Below are 18,625 nucleotides of genomic sequence, written 5' to 3' on the forward strand. Positions count from 1 at the left end.
CAATGTTATACCATCAGGTCTCTTACCATCATCACGACTAATTCCACGAGGCTCAGTATGAGCAGGAACTTCGATGGTAGCAAGAGCCCTTTTTATTGTGTCAATTTATATATTATTATTTGATATATAATATACTTTGGAAGCAACTACCTTCTAAACGGCAAGTCCTGTCCCACGACACCTCTTTTTTTTCTTCGTATATTTCTTTTTCAATATAAAGTTTTACACAAACTCTTGATCTACCTTTGCAGAACCGGGAAGAATAGATTAATTTAAACATAGACGTAAGATATCAAAAACAACTATAATTTACAATTAGCATTACAATGAAATACCATCGTCTCCATTTAATATATACCTTTGTCAATTGTATTGTAAAACATAATAAACTTACTGAGTTCCTATTGCAAATTATTCTCAGCTCTGATGGTTTTATTTCTGAACCTGTGGTATATTTTTGGCAATGAATAAGCAAGTATTCATTATGTAAATTGAATAAAATGTTATATTATAATCGAATGAAACGGCGCGCGGTTTGCCGTGCAGGGGCTTATTGTTTATGTACAGATAATTAATACTGAAAATAGTATAACCAAATGTCAATTAAATTTTCAGACTGGACCAAATCCGATGCTAATGAGTAGGTGGCTTCGCTGAGCGCATTAAATAGAATCGCTCAGCTTTTATATATAAAATATTTTAATGATCAAAAGTTGATGAAATATCAAAATCAACGACCACTATATTGAAATTATTAATATGTGCAAATGAAATAGCGCGCTGTTGGCGCACTAAATAAGTAAATATAATATTACTCTAAATACACATAACCAATATACAGTACATTACACTCACTTTGCCACTATGACATGGTTCGGAAATATCAATATGTATTTTTAAGGCTATTGATATTTTTAGGTATCATGTGCGGTTCCATTTTACTAAATCACTGTATTTATTGCAAAATTTAATTGCTTCCTGCACGCTACCATACCGTTTTGCTTTTTAAAAGTACTTTATATTGCAATGTATTGTATTTATATAAATATTATTACTACATATTACAATTGTTCCCTTAAATATAATACATGATAATTTAATTTCGATACAGTGAAGACACACAAAAACAACAAAATAAACAACTTAGTTCATGTTAGTTAACTTAGAAAATATTATATCTTTATATAAACAGTGCGTGTATCTGAACTCGTCCCAAACGGTTGAACCAATTTTGATAGCTTTTTGTGCATATGTTTTCGTATCGGTATTTCGTGTATGTTATGGTATATTATGCGGAGGAATGAGGACCATGTTGTGAGGAAGGTTTTGAGCATGGATGTGGATGGATACAGAGGTAGGGGACGACCAGAGAAACGATGGAATTGAATTGTGTGAAAGACGATAAGGTTAGAAAGAATGTTACTTGTGAGATGACGTCCGACAGAGAAGTATGGAAGAAGAAGACATATGTCTTCTTCAGCATATGCTGCGCCAACCCCAAATAAAATTGAGATAAGGCCAGGAGAATGATGATGATCGGTATTTCGCAGTTTCACTTTGTATATTATACGACAGATTTCAATTTTAAAGTTCAATTAAATGTGCTAGCCAAATTTTACATATCTACACTAGCCGCCCGTCTTGAAAACGTTCATCCTCCCTCAAAGGATATTCAGATTAAACCCGTTAGGTTGCGCGGGAAGTAAATAACATTCTTATTTCACCCGAACAAATTCAGAACCGGCAGCTTTTTTTCAGCAAAATTTGGACAAATTTTTCATATGTACACTATATGTACATTTTATGTCATTTAAATTTTATAATAAAGGAAATTGCTAATGTATTAAATAGAACTTAAAAATTAAATTTCTCATATAATATACAAACTGAAATTGCGAAATACACGAAATACCGATAATTAAAACACAACAATAACGTTGTAAATTAGCACGAAAATATTTATTTAATTACATTTCAGCAAACAAAACTATTCAATGTATTTTCCAATTTGTTTGATACAAATTATTAATATTACGTTTTGAACATAATATGATCGTATTGATTATATCACTTCTATCGAGTGTTGCTTGTATTACTTATTTTTCTAAATTATATAAAAACTCGCGACCCGCCCGAATAAAGCGATATCTCATACTATAATACACACTAACACTAATACTAGAATAACGTAGTTTTCTTTCTAATCTTAATCTTTAATTACTAGTTTATTAGTTCCGGAGATTACATCCAAACAAACAAATTTTACCTCTATATAATATTAGGATAAACTTCATCCTAACATTTAATGTTAATATGTTAATTTCTTATAAATAAAACTGTATTTTACTTGGTGGAAAGGCTTTGTGCAAACCTGTCTACCCAGATAGGTGAGTGGTTGGTCCACCCACTCATTAGATATTCAACCTCTAAACAAAAGTACTCAACATTGTTGTATTCCGGTTGGAAGTGTAAGTGAGCCAGTGTAACTACAGGCACAAGGGACGTAACATGTTAGATCACAATGCCACATGTTGGTGCCGATTTAAGGAATGGTTAATATTTCTTACAGCGCCATTTTCTATGGGCGGTGGTGACCACTTACCATTAAGCCTCATTTGCTCGCCCGCCTACATATATCATGAAAACAACTTTAATATTTGGTTTACAACGAAATTTTATAGTTTTTTTCGTTATGTTACATATATTTCAAAAGCTTAAAGAATACATGAATAATATGAATGCCTATAAACGGCGAGCTCCGATTAATTGTCGGTATTGAAAATCATACGCTGGGTATAAAGAGTTCATGGCCAGCAGTTTGCCTAGTCACACCGCCTTTGGAGCAAACGCTAAAATCATGATCATATATTCATAATTTAGCAACCCTTGACATCAATCAAAAAATATCCCATACAACAACACTAATGACGCGGCGCGAACATTCGATCGAGCTTTATTTAAAATAGTATATTTGTGATTTTTTAGCATTCATATAATCTGATCCATATATGTCCATATTTTATCTGTAGTAATGACACTTTGAACGGTTTGATCGAATGAGGCTTAGGTATAAATCAAAATACACAAAATAATAAAATAAAAATTGAAAGTGTTCACGATTTTTTCTTTAATCAATTATAAAAAAACAAACGATAGAGTCGAAATTTTCATCAAATACCAATTGCTATTACCATGTTTGTCAAAGTTGCAGTTTTATTATTGTATTGGTAACGGAAAATTTATTGATTGCGTATGGGTAAAAAGTAGGCATGTTGTTGAATATTTTAGTTGCCCTTTGTCCAGTATTGTACATTTCATGATCGGTCAAGTGGTTATGCTTTTTAAGTCACCGACTTTGGGAACTAAGATATTATGTCCCTTGTATACTCAATCGTATAATATCTGTTGATTTGGTGGTACTGACAAAATATCATGAAAATAAGTATTTGAAAAAACAAACGCTGATATTAAGGAATTACATTAAATACAATTCTATAAAGTACCTTCTTTGCTATAAAGCTAAATTAATAGAATATCACTTAATTTATGCATGCATTATGCTCTGTTATAAAGGAAAATATTATGAAAACTGCCTGCTGCGTCTGGCTGGCTACAATGCAAATGATTTCAATGAGGATGTATAATTAAATGCTAGTAATATATTTGGAAACTGTGTGTAATTTTCTGTTATAATTTCCTAGTCACAGCAAACTTGAGTATATTTACTCATTATCGACATACTGATCACATTAGGTACCAAGATAAATTAATTATTATTAAATGATTCTCGTTTTTTTTTCTATATATTTCTTTTATTTAATGTGTTAAGTTGAAATTTAATAGTATTCAATATTCTTTGCAATTGTTACAGAAGCAGGTCGTGCTGAATATGAGGAGCCAGCATACAATCCGATGGAGCGGACGGCAGCAGACACAGAAGCAGCACATGACCTGCTCTCGCTCGCCAACAGTCTGCCGCCGCTGCCGCTACCGCCACCACCACCACCACCACCACCACCTCCAATATTCACAATGCTGCAACCTCCCGAAACACCCATCATCCCCGTGTATACCTATACCATACAGCCGACCAACATTTTTATCATCGCTGACGAGCCCCCTGAGCCTATCTATCATGTGTTACCCACGGTCGCACCCATACCGCAGTTCGAATATATGCTCGAACCACAATTAAGTTACCTCGCTTACCAACCAATGCCAGAACAGCAAATCCAATTCTTAGATTCAGTGGCTGTACCTGTCATTGAAACTCTACATTCTCTAAATCCAGTACCATTCTCTGCATCGCATATGGAATCTGTTTTGATAACCGAACCTTTCCCCGATCCCCTGCCCCAGCCCCTGATTGAACCCCTTCCCGAATGCCTGCCAGAATCCTTGCCTCAACCCTTGCACGAAACTCTGCCCGAACCAATGCCCCAAGCTCTTCACGAACCCCTACCCGAAACGGAGCCCGTACCACAAATGGAGCCGGAAGTCGAACCAGAACTCGATCCGGAACTCGAACTGGAGCCCGAATTGATTGAAGAAAACGAGTTGCAAAATTCAAAAGATAAAATGAATAAATACGATTGTGACGAATGTGGCAAACGTTACGCAACATCGTCAAATCTGTCAAGACACAAACAAACCCATCGCAGTCTCGACTCGCACGAGGCCAAGCGTTGCAACGATTGCGGCAAAGCATACGTGTCCATGCCCGCACTCGCGATGCATGTTCTCACCCACAGAATGGGACACGTGTGCGGCGTTTGCGGCAAGCAGTTTTCTCGGCCGTGGCTCCTCCGCGGACACTTGCGTTCACATACCGGCGAAAGACCCTATGACTGTCCCGTCTCTGGCTGTAGCAAAGCATTCGCGGATCGCTCCAATCTACGCGCCCACCTGCAGACCCATTCAGCAGAAAAAAATTACGAATGTTGTCGCTGCCACAAAACATTTGCTCTAAAGAGCTACCTCACAAAGCATCTGGAGACGACGTGTCTGGTCTTCATGAATGAGTAAAACAAGCAGAAGTCTACCAAAAATTGCAACGAATAACTTCTCTATGAACTTCTTTACATCTTTATATTGAAACATATTAATATATAAGTAAGGCGATTGTAAATCCGGCGGCATAAAAAATGATAAGCAATAATTGTGTACCTAATATTGTTACGGCTCTTTCTATAAGGTCTTAAAAACGTATTTTTCTTGAAAATAGATAAATCCAGCCTCGACGGATTTAATCGTGTCAATTTATGTCAAGAGCCTGCAATGTTATTAACGTAATTTATTATACGTAGTAATTTTAAATCGTACGGTAAGTATACGCCACACGCGTGGTGCGAGACGTTATAGATAGTAGTTACGGTGATACGTAGAGACTTAATGAAACCGTCGAGCTGTGGTACAAAGAGAGCAATAAAGTAATGTGAGTAGGAGAAAGTCGTAAGCGCACGAGTAGCGTGCGATGCCTAGTCAGTAGAAAGTAGCTTCGTGGCCGGCGCCCACGCCGTCAAAGGACCAAAACGTTGCCCGCGCTCCCCTCGCATTTTATATAATTACGTTCAATTATTAAATAAAACAAAGAAGTTCTTTTTTTTCATAAATATTTTACAAAAATAACTATTTAAGTTCTTAAAACGAAGTAGGTACATTCATATAATAAATTGAAAGACAAATTGAATCAATTTTGTAATTTAGTTAGATTTTGTGAGGGTCTGTTTATGTAACGATTGAACGTGATTCACTTTCGTTGTTCATCGGTTAATTACACATGAAGCTGTCAAACAAAAGCAACGATTTTCAACGTATCAACTTTATCTTTGAGTTCCCGTATTTGTGTGTTTGCATATCTGACGTGTAGTTATAATATTATTAACTCAAACATTCATTACTTTCATATCCGACGATATTAAGGGTAAACATTAGTTCATATAAATATGTAGAGAGGTAGGTATGTTAAGATTGAATCGGTTTAGATATTAAAACTTTAGAGTATTATACAAATAAGTTCCATATTAATTTACAAAAACCAAAGCTTGGCATTTGTAATATTCGTTAGCATAAGTACTTCTTTGAATATCGTATTCAGATATTGTAATAATATCAATTTACACAACTTTAATGCAAATACGGTAAATATAAAATGCAATTTAAGAAAATATTTTTATAGAGACACGCTTAGAATGTTTGGAGAGCAGTATTTGTGATGTAATTCATTTAAATAGGTTAGTGATCTTAAGACATGTAGTTTTATGAATATGTTATATTAAAAGTAAGGGTCGTAATAAACTCCAATGATATTTAATTTTTATTAAGACAGCTGATGACGGTAATTATACGAATAATCAGTTGCTTTTAAACGATTATAGAATAATAAGCAGAGCGTGATAAAGTATTACATACTAGTGTAGTTTACTACCGAACGTCATTATAGAGAGTTTTACAAAACCTAAACTGTTGTAAAACTAGAGATTTACATTGTGTAATTATATCCAATACGTTTGTGGTTGTTATATACAAAACAAAATCAACAATAATATTAAATACGTTTATTCTTAAGCTAGATCTGTATAAATAGAATTTAATATGCGTTCGAACTTTGATAGCAAATTGATTCATTTCAAGGTTCAGGTTCATTTCAAGTTTAAACATACACATTTTTGCATATTTCAACCACATTATCATACAAAACAATTGTCAAAATGCGATAATTCAACGAAACATATTTGTAGAATATTGATCAAAATTTATTCATGTTAAACGTTTATAAATTGAAATAACTTAGGATTGATAGGCGTATGACGAGGCACATACATAATATATTTAAAAAATAGATTGGCCTAATATTGAAAATAATTTTATTTTCAAACCATATTACGTCCGCTTCGAGCCATGCCCAACAAAGTTCTTCTTCTACATATTTACTTTTGGTTATAGAAATTATTTTATGTCGATATAGACGGTAATATTTATTGATTAATACGCATTTAATAGTATTATATAATTTTTTACTAATTTAGAGCTGAATTCAAATCAAATATGGATACAGTTCATTCAAATGCATCAAGCCGATTATTAGTTTTAGGGAACGCTTTCAAATAATAGATAATGCTGTTACCACATTGTCGTTAGCGTCTTTTTAATTTAAAAAGAAAACAAAACACTCATTTTATGTGCAATTTAAATAATTAAAAAATTAGGAATTAGAATATTTAGATTGCAGAGTTATAAACTCGAGCACCTAATCCCACCTTTAATTAATATTTTGTCAATTTATTAATCATTTGTCAATTTCTCGTTATAATATTTCTAATATATCACTTATATTTAATGCGTAGCGATATATATTAATGGTTGGTTTTAGTTGGTAATACCCTTATTATTAAAACGAATGAGGTCAATTCATTAAGCAGTGTGGGATTCTGAAGTGAAAAAATAGTTATGTAAAAATAAGGTTAATATTGACTATGGTTTTTGAATGAACCTTTAAAAGACTGATAGAAGCGAGCTGTGTTGATGTATCAATGTAACGTAAGTACCGAAGAGCCACAGTAATCAACTCAATTTGTCGAGTCAAGTCTTCCAAAATATGTCACCGAGTTATGTGCTCGCGATACCCTCGGCGACTTGAAGAGTGGTTTCCGAACATCCGATTTATCCTAATTACAACTAACCCGAACTATCTATTCCTAGTTTTAATAACGCCCCACGAAAGAAATCAAAAATAAAATAAACTTCATTGCGATGTAATTAATTTACTGAATATTATGCTATCAATGTATAGCAGAATATTTGAAAAATGTTAAAGGTGTTTTCTTTAAAAGAAATATACATATTTACACATTAACTGTCGTATTCAAACGGAACTGTCGTTCAATAATTGTATTATGAGAAAAGTAATTTGAAAAGCCAAGTTTTCTTTTGTGAGGAAGGCAACAGGCACAACGCATAGTCGAAGTTGCTTAATAACTTTTCCCTCGCAGACGATTGTGAATCTTTGCGAATTCTGTGAAATTTATGACTTATAAAAATACTCTGTCTATTCAGTAAAACTGAGAATTAATGATTCTATAGATATATAGACATTGTACTTCAATATAGCAGCTGTCGCAATAAAAATAACGATGTACCTATTAAATACACGAATACGATGCGAATGACATACAAACTTGTAGCAAAATATATTCGTTTTGTAAACCATTACGTAATAAACTTAATATATCTCCATCGAAGTCTACGTGACTACGAGAACACGAAAGAAAAATTAAACTATATGTTTTGTTTCTCGACACAATTACTTCAACAAGAATTATTTAATCATTGATCTCATAAAACTTTAAGCTCTGACTCAATTTTCTTTAAGTGATTTAATTTATTTAAAGCGATTGTGTGAATTATTATTTTATTGTACCTAAACATTTCATATTATTAAGTTATTTATTTAATACCTAGATATAACTTAACGCTACTCTTAAAGTTCTAGTCATTAATATCTGTGAAATATGCACGATTATAAATAATATTGTGTAGAATTTAATACTAAGTGAAATCAAAAGCAATACTTTCTGTACAATTTTCTGTAGGCGATAAAGATATTAACATTTAACGTATATTCATAAGTTTCATAGTCTATAAATTCTGAAAACTTTTATCAAAATTGTTATTATATAATAAGAATTTAAATTTAAAATACTGCTAACACGTACTTATATATAAAACGAATACTGATAAATTTAGACGACATTAAATAATAATATTTCAAATCTACAAAATTATCAAAAATCTCTTATTCTATTATGTTTATTTCTTTTATATACAATATTTATAAGACTCTGGCCTGTGATTTTATTTGTTGAAACAGTTTGGAGACTTTGTAATCGAAACGCTTACTTATATTGTAAAAACAAAATAATGGCGACAAAGCGTGAATTGATTTCGTAAGGTACATTGAACGTATACAATGCAAAGCACCTTAAAAACATTTAAGTTGAAAGAATCATGCTTTCATTATAAATATATAGCTACCATTATAATAATCCTCTTATATAGTTCAAACATTACAATTTATACTCTAATGTTCGCATCGTATAAATTAATGTAGGTTTTGAAAATTATGATTACGCTTTTCTATTACATGGCAATTATAAATTAAACTTTATTTAATTTATTCCATATTGACATTTTAAAAACAGCCTTTTATCATGATGATTGTGTATAATAAGAAAAAAATTAATATATATATGTATATAAATGAAATCATGGAGATAAACTAAAACACTTTGGGGACATTAATGAAAATTATATCAATCTATTATGTTAACAATAAATTAAGAATGCGAAATAAACATTAATTATAATTTAATTATTTAAAAAAATTGACAACGAATATTAGCGAATTCCGATTTAAATTATTTATATATATATATGTGGGTATTTAGTAAGGAAATTACAACGACTATAATTATGCTGAATACAATTTTTAACATAATAAATATACCATGTATTAGTGTATCAAAACTTGCCAGGGATTCAGCGAACATATATTTACAAATTCAAAGTTGAATTGGAATTATTTTCAAAAATATATGATTAATGTATTTACTTAGCCAGTAATATATTTCTTTTATAACTAAGGTAATATATTATATATATTCAAATAATCATGACAAACAGCAACAGTAATTAAACGATTTAAGATACAAAAGACAATGTAAATTTTATATAAGTGATTGTAAATTTCAATTTCGGTTGAAGACGTTACTATATAATACATAATATACAAATACAATGTGTACATAGCTTGTTGTATAAACATTTTTTGTAGAATTTACCAAATAGTATCTAAAAAATAAGTATGTGTAGAGTACGGTTTAAAAGTATATTGTTAATGGATTATCGTAAATTCAATGTGTAATTTTCAATAACATATATAATCTCTCGTCATTCGTAGCAACATATAGTATGAAGAATTGTCTGCATATATTCATGTTTAAATTATTGATATGTAAGAAGCGCTATCTTCAAAGTGTTACCGACTGTGGCGAGCGAGGCGAGTAATGTTTCTAATATTGCTCGTGAAGTTTTACAGTGAAAGCCCTTTAGGTCACCAAGGACATAAAACGTACGGTTACTGCGTGTCCCGCGTGTCCTGCGTGCGTTGTAGATAGCACATCTTACGACACATATTGACAATGTAAATACGACGATTCTGAATAAGTTTTCTTAGTATTATTGAGGGAATCTAATATAATAAAATTAATTTCATCGCAGGATGAGATTAATTTATTTGTGATTAAGATTAATTATACTTTGTATTTTTTAAATAAAATAGAACGGAAAATAATTTTTAATAATTTGGAAAAAAATTGAGAACCGATTTTTGTAAATTATATAGTTTTTGGCACATAATCGTAGACAAAACGCACGCAGGTTAGGATCATATATTGTAATATTTAAAAACGCGCTGACAGACAACTAAGCCGCTTTTGTTATACGAGATGTATTGTAATTTAGAAAACTGCATTTATGATAAAATAAAAAGTAGGACACTTACATGGCTCTTATTATTGTAGTGTTATACATTCCATTACCATTATTTAGACTTTAAAGAAAACAATTGTATTTTCATAATGTTTTATTTAATGTATAAATTATTTATAAAACATTTTCGATTAAAAATATTATTGCATAAAACTCATAATCCACATTATCAATGCGGATTTTTTTCACGACTTACAAACTGCAATAAAGAAATATAAGTTGTGATTATTTGAAAGAACTTTGATCATAAGTCAACCACATTTTCTAAAAAACGTTTTTTGTTTCCGACTCAATTGATTGTATTTCCTAGTCAATCAATTTCTCCGCTTTTGTCGTATATACATTTACTATATACCAAAACATGGGTGTCACGCTTGTCACCTCAATAGTCTTAATTTAAAGCGGATTGAAATGCGAAGCGTAGCTACTTTTATGATAATACTATATCCTAAAACCTTCTCCGAATCTTCTGGTTAGGAAGGAGGTTAGGAAGGCTTATGAATATTGTTTTAGCGAACATTATATATATATTTTTTTCCTTAATTAAAACAAGCAATCATTATTACTTTAAAAAAGTTCTTGTTTAGAAACTTAATAAGGACGTAAATAATTTTCTTTGTTTGACTTTGAATATATCTGAAATATGCAATTACAGACCCATTTACTTGTAGTATAGTATATAGATAACAATCACTATTAATTTGACGTTATTTATTAAAACAGCTAATATATCTCAGTGGACAGATCCCAGCGTGATAACGTGAACGAAGAATGTAAAATTAAGTTAAGTTAAGTTAAGTTAAGTTTTGTACTTGTCTTCTCATTTGCATATTGTTTTTATAATTCAGCTCGTGTTCGGTATTGAAGGAACACATCATGAAGAATCCTATATATGTCTTATGAAATTCTATGTACAGTGAACAACCCGCAGTGGTGCATCTTTGTGGAATAAGCTACGTCTTAACTAGGAAAGAGGCCTTGGTACCGCTGTCGAATATTTACGGGACGTCATTTATTTGAAGCCTTTGTACAATAGAAGTACAAGTCGCACTGACCATACTATAATTTATTTTGCTTAGTTAACGAACATTATGAAATCACGAAATAATATAAAGTGATAGTATTAAAATAGTTCTTACACGTTAACTCATAGTTATAGTATGACACTATTTACGTTTCGAAAGTTTTAAGTAGGTATGTATTTATCTATATTCAAACTCATTAAAAACGAAATTAAGCGACGTTCTACAGAATTAATACCTTAAAGAAACTTTAGGCTTTGTGGTTAGTGATTTATTTTATTATAATGCAACTACAAAAAACATATAAATAAATAATTAAATATTATTAACTCACTCTATTGAAAAAATATGAAAATCTCGATATTTTGAAAGAAATTTTATTTTATAATTACATATTTATAATCAATATAAATTATATTCATTAATATAACGCTTGCTACTTAATGATAGCAGTAATACTCGAAGGCATAGGTCCGCGCATACTTCCACCGGTTGATTGCGAGTAGCGAGTTAGGTCGCGGTTCTTTGCACCGTCAAGTCCGCACCGTCTTCATAAGTATCGCTCCAAGTTGGCAGGCAAAGTTTGTGCGGCGTGGTGCGCGTGCCACCCTCCGCCCACATCGATCGAAGTGGCGGCGCGCGCACCACCCCTCTGCAAATATATATCGCGGAACGCACGAGAAACCCTCACAACGCAAGAGGACGCGCGCGATCGCCTGTAACGCCGCTCGCCAGGGGCGCCGCTCTTTCTCTTTTCTCTCTTTTTCTCTGTTCGTCTGTTTCTCGCTGATGCGGTCGCGCTGAGGCCGATGCGGGCGCCGCCATGCCGCGCTGCCTCATGGCCAAGAAGTGGAAGGCGGCTCAGGCAACCGAGCTGGCCGACGAGTCCGACGAGGAGATCGACGTGGTCGGCGAGGGGCGCGGCCGGAGCCCCGCGCCCGCCGCCACCGCGCCGGGGCCCTCACCTCGCGATCCCGAGCCAACTCTCCTCTACAATGGTAAGCACTTGTTACTCGCATCTAACTCAAGCTGTACTCTAAATACATGAGCCGTTATCAGCCTGTTACTTCGATACCTTAAATAAACAGAAACGTATCATTATAACATTACTTGGAGCTAGTATGCAAGCGTGATCTTGGTCCCATGTTTTTTTTTATGTACAGTCAAATAATTATCTTGCTGTACATAAGATAAACACAGTAAGGCACGCTGATATCAAACAATAGTTTTATAAACGTACCAAGGAATGAATACTTCAACTATACCTATGTATACGAATGACGCAAGACGCTTAATATAACCTAAAGCATCTTAGAAAAGGTTATGTATAATAATACGTTTAAGAGATCGGGCTCGACACAAAATGGAATTTATAATATACTTTACATTTTAAGCTTTGCCGTATGCGATTGCTGATATTATATTTTCGCGAATTCTATATCATCGTTAGACATAACGCTACGCGCATGCGACATACCATTGCATTTATTTACCACTTTAAAATGTAATTACCTATCTTAAGTTGCTACGAACACCTTATTTAGAAGGTACAACACATCGATGTATAATTCATATGGATTATATCGTATACATATACATCGATGTTTTGTACGATATATAACGGTATGTATGTACATATCTGAATATTTTATTCAATTAGCGTTATTGGAAATTTATATTATGAGAGCATTTATAAAAATAATATCATTATTTTATGTTGCTGTATTTATTATATATAACTTATATTTATTATTTATATAACTTTTAGCTTATTGAAACAATAATCTTCTTAAATTCAGTAGTAATTGAGCATACGCGCTTATAAAATCATCAATTATTACATTAGTTAATCATAGTTGTATGTTCGTAGTATATTTTTTAAGTAAATAATACATTATTTCATATTAAAGGAGGATAATAACGTAAAACTGATAATAATATTGTCTTCTACTAATAAAAGTAAAATTCATTATGAAACCTAACGTATAATGTAATAATATTATCAGTCAATATTAATATTGTAATCAGTCCCTTTAAATTAACACAACAAGGGCACGATTGCAACCGTTCAACGAAAACGTTAACACAAATTTATTTTTCATATTAAATGTTCTATATAGATCAATTGTTAAATTTTATACCATTGAATATATATACAAATATATATATATATAGATAAGAAAGTTGAAAATTTTAATAGTTTTATATACATACATATACGATGTATTTTAAAATTAAAAAAATAATTAAAATTCAACGAAAACCAATAAGTACAGAATTACCACTCTTTTAAATGGTCGTGTTAAAAATAATTAATAATTGAAATAATAAAGATTGTCGTGTTAGTAAACGTATATGTAGTTCGCCAGCCTACATACAGTCGCGTTAAAGCTAACAACCTAAAAATATTTTTATAAAAAGATACACTTTTTTCTATTCGAGTGATATAAGAATGATTTACGGTCCGTCGCATCACACAACGTAAAAAACAACGATTATCCGTACAGTACGGCGGGATTACAAGCCCGCCCGAGGATCTAAATCCGATTATTGAGTACAACATAAGCGTATTTTATACGTAGAAATGCAATTACAGCAAATGAAAAATTACTTTAAATTGCCTCTCACGAGGACCCGTTAAAGTTTTATTCGTTTAAATTTTGCAAGGGTATCGTGTATTAAATAGACCAGAATTGACTTTTGGGTTTCTATTCCCTATAAATATTAAATTTTGTCGGTCTGTAAAGTAAAGCTAGAAATAAATATGAATTAATATTATAAATCTGAAACGTTTTCGTTGTATATTATTTCCAAAGTATATACAAAGATAACTATTACTGTTACTTCTATTACTGGTATACAGTAATACAGTAGTGCGGGACAAAGGGGAGCAAAACACCTCGCCTCGTTACGCACACTGCTGCGCTAACGGATCAATCCGTAAGCATGATTTATCTCGAAGCCTGAACGCTTTTTATAATAGTCTACACAATGTGATGATCAAATATAAAAATTTTGTTTATTCATGTAATCTAGGAAATAAAGATATATTTTAGGAATTAAAAATATATTTTATAAATTATCGACGTTACAATGTCAGTTACTTTTTTAAATTATTTGGTCAGAAGTATATTCTATGTTTTTATTTCACTCTCTGTAGTATGTATCCATCTAGGTTTGTACGAAAGAATTATTCTGAACTACCATTATTAAAATCATATCATAATAAACTCCGTAATTTATACTTAGATTTGGATATGGCTTCACTAAATCCACTTTCATTCAAATTGATGTTTCCAGATCAAACTATTTTCCTTTTTTATCCTCTTTCGAATAACTTTAGCGCTTATTGGACTCTAAGTGGATTTATCCAATGCCTAAAATCCTTAAACCCATTCCAATAAACTTGCCCAGTAACTTAATCTAATACAGGGCGTCAATCGAAGAAAAATGTAACTACCTATTTCGGTTAGTGATCATGTTCTTCCTCCTTGATGGTTATTGTTCACTGATAACTTATAATTACATATAAAACACATATAAAACACTGTAACACTAGTGTTAAACCAAAAAAACAGTACCGATCAAAATGAAAGTTTAAGATGAACGTATTTTTACAAATGCATTGTTATTCTCCGATCGGTAGCCTGGTTCATCGGGGCAGCACAGGCACATAGGGTAGCACAGGTGATCTTGGTTGAGTAAAATTTGATTAGCTTTCCTTTATATTATGATTCTAATATGGCCAAAAATTATCTTCATGTATAACTTTGATTTTAACTCTTGAAAATTTGAAGCTTACAGTTTTAGTCTGGGGAACCTCTTTGAAGGTCGCGTCAACAGACAAATATCGATTTGTGTTTCTATAAAAAATCGCTGATGGATAAAACGCTAGAGTTGTTCAAATTATGAAATTATGAAAATTATGAAGTTTCTTTTCATTCAACAAGTCAACATTCGAAGTTCATATAAAAACACACTTTTAAAGTAACGACTTTATTATCATTGGAGCAACGGCTTCAATGACAATGATTAAAATGATGATCAACATTTTAAAACTTATCTAGGTCAATGATCAAGCATTTCAAGAATCATCTCAATTATATCTGTCTAGAAAAATACCTTTATGAAGTTTTTGGAAAGCGCCCAAAAATCAACTAATACGAATAATAAAAGAAAAATGTTTGATAAAAAATACCACCCCGTAAAAATATATAGTAAAGTATAAGTTTAAAAAAAATAAAATGATTTATTTCTGCCATTCGACATTCATACTGGCTCTTTCCGTTTGGGAGATCTCAATTTGGATTTATTATTTTTGTTAAGCGAAGTCCGACTATTTTGAGCATTTATTTTTATATAGGTCAGTTTGGTAATATGAATTAGTCTCGACTTATGATATACTTATATGAATAAATCGAATTGATATATTTCTTTACTTGAATCTATGCAATAAGGTAACGTATATGTACTGGAGTTAGTTAAAAGAAAACTCGAAATTGACCTGATTTTTATTTATCTTATGTTATTAAATTGTTAAAATGAAATTGTTAAATTTAGTTGTAAATTATTTTTACGAGGGTGGTGTGCTTAAACCATGCACATTTATTCTGTCAAATGTCAAACCAGGGATGCCAGAACGAGAGACAAGTTTTTTAGTATAGGTGGCGTACCTGATGGGATAAGTGGTCAGAAGTGCTCATATCAATTGACTTTTCAAGAAACATTAACGCTGTATTTCTACCAACATTACTTACATCGCCAATGCGCCATCGAACTCTCAAGTGGAAGTAACATATTACTCGTGCCTGTAGTAACGCTCACTCACACATCATCATTGGAACACAATGACACGAAGCGTTGCTGGTTACAGGTAGAATATCTTTAGGGGATAATCGGGTACGTACGGCTGAATATTTTCATGGAATTCTTCAAAATGTGAAAAATCTTAGTTCTGATTTGTTTTTGTACAAATAAGTTTGACGAGAAAAAGGCTTACTATTGCATCGTTTAAATGTTATTTTTTGTTATCTTAAAAGTTAATTATTATTATTGATATTATTTATTTAATTGGAGAACATACAGCCGTTGATAAACAAAAATAACAAATACTTAATAACTATTAGGCTAATAACAGTTCTCACATATAACATTAAAGAGACTGAGAATAGGAAAAAAAAAAGAAAAAAAACAAAAAAAAAATGATAACAACAATACATATAAAACTAAGTGTCTGTAATTAAAAAGCCAGTGAGACCACAAGTTAAAAAGTTAAAAATTACTATGTCTTTGCAAACATTTCTGTCAATTATAATATGGTCTATGTTGTGTCCCTTCCAGAAATAGTGGTTACGTTTAAACACTGTCCACTGATTTCTTATTATTATTGAATAAATAGACTACGTGCCTAACAATGATACTGAGTTAATTTAGAAACTCGTACCGTTCGATGTATTAATTTAAATGTTTGACTACGAAAATACACTTCAATATGAAAAGTGATCGCAGTGCACTCGAGGGAATCTAATTTCGCAAGAAGCGTTTTGTAATACATTTAGTTCTAACGGTTTGACTCAAATTTTGTATTTAAATTAGATTTTTCTATATAAACTTCTAACTATATAGTATAACCAATCACTTTACATAATTAAAATGACGGAAAAGAGTAACTACTGAGATACTTTTCGGTTCATCTCGGCAGAATCTACTTTCTGAACCAGAACATTTGGAAGCTTTACATTTAAATCAACACTGTAACATGATGATTCAAAAAATATATATGAGCCTACTTCAAATAAGAATATTTTGATTTTATTTGATTTTGATGCCCAAGTATAATTACTTTAAACAAAAGTAAAGATTTACGTTAAGATTACTAATAAATATAACATAATATAGAACGGACTTACCGTAAAGAGATTTATTATTCATGATCCTTACATCACCTACTTGACAAGTTTGCCTGTTCAAGTATTTTGAACAAGTTTACATGACGCCTCTGTACTACATTTTTACATTAAAACTGACGCATACTTACATCAAGCAGTTAAACATTTACAATCAAACAAAGTGCATAGTCTACAGATCGCTTCTTTTACTAGATTTATGTGAACTATATCTGTATTTAAAAAAAATATATATATATTGATTTTTCTTTCATATATAAAATTTTAATCATATGTGAAAACCAAGATCACAAGATCTTGGTTTTCACATATTGTTCATCCGATTACACTCAACTTCGCACTCAGTTTCGGCACTTGCTTTAAGATGGTATGCTAATATCAACGGAGAATATATGACGCGCGAATCGTAAAAGATAGTTTTATTATATTATATATATCTGGTGCCCGCGGCTCCAAAAATAGGGGTATTATATGGTTGACATATATGTGTACCTTTGCGTCTGTCATGGCATTGTAGTTCCCAAATGCATGGTCAGTTTATGATCTTTTTCTTTTGGTAGATGACTTATTTGAGTGCTTCGCTATTGATAAAACCGTTACATAGCTTTAAAATTAATCTTATGAGCTGGCAGGCGCTCAGGGATTCAAGAACTCAAATGAATAGGTAGCAAAATCAACCTGTTCCACAAATCTTTTGATTGAGAGGTACTCTACATTATCCCCTGGAATATCAATGAAACTGTACAACAGAGGTTTTCACGTAGGACTTTTCCCTCATTCCTGTAGATATGTATCGTTACCATTATTTAGTAGCAAATCCGAAAACTCTTGCACATTTTCATTACCACCAATTCACGTTCGTATATTTATTGTCAAATGCAGAGGGATGCTGTAACACCACTAGAACTCTTTAAAAAGGTTTTAACCTGCCCTTCAACCTTCAGCCCTGGTTCCTAACATCCTGGTAGTATAACATCTAAATGACGAAAATCACCCCAAAAAAAACCTTAATATCCATAGGTTAGTTGTTTTGCATTGGCTCTATCTGCTGCTTCCGCCGGTTTACAGTTTGCATAGTACATTCATCCCATATTATAGTCACTGTTTCTTGAAATATCTCTGTGAGGTCTATATCGATCAGAATCTTAA

At 31.9% G+C, this 18,625-nt stretch overlaps 2 protein-coding genes across 2 annotated transcripts in view; both read left to right on the forward strand.

The window, feature by feature from the left end:
• Window positions 1–6,598, forward strand: part of LOC113395978 (zinc finger protein SNAI2-like) — a 57,228-nt gene extending 50,630 nt beyond the window's left edge. The window contains exon 3 of the mRNA XM_026633739.2: window positions 3,872–6,598. Within this exon, the coding sequence (XP_026489524.1) occupies window positions 3,872–5,025 (1,154 nt within the window). The 3' untranslated portion in view covers window positions 5,026–6,598. The remainder of the gene's footprint in view (window positions 1–3,871) is intronic.
• Window positions 6,599–12,065: 5,467 nt separating this feature from the next.
• LOC113395989 (transcriptional repressor scratch 2-like) overlaps window positions 12,066–18,625 on the forward strand; it is a 33,631-nt gene continuing 27,071 nt past the window's right edge. Inside the window, exon 1 of the mRNA XM_026633753.2 lies at window positions 12,066–12,568. Within this exon, the coding sequence (XP_026489538.1) occupies window positions 12,394–12,568 (175 nt within the window). The 5' untranslated portion in view covers window positions 12,066–12,393. The remainder of the gene's footprint in view (window positions 12,569–18,625) is intronic.

Source organism: Vanessa tameamea, chromosome Z (genome assembly GCF_037043105.1).
Source record: "Vanessa tameamea isolate UH-Manoa-2023 chromosome Z, ilVanTame1 primary haplotype, whole genome shotgun sequence".
NCBI classification, from domain to species: Eukaryota; Metazoa; Arthropoda; class Insecta; order Lepidoptera; family Nymphalidae; genus Vanessa; species Vanessa tameamea.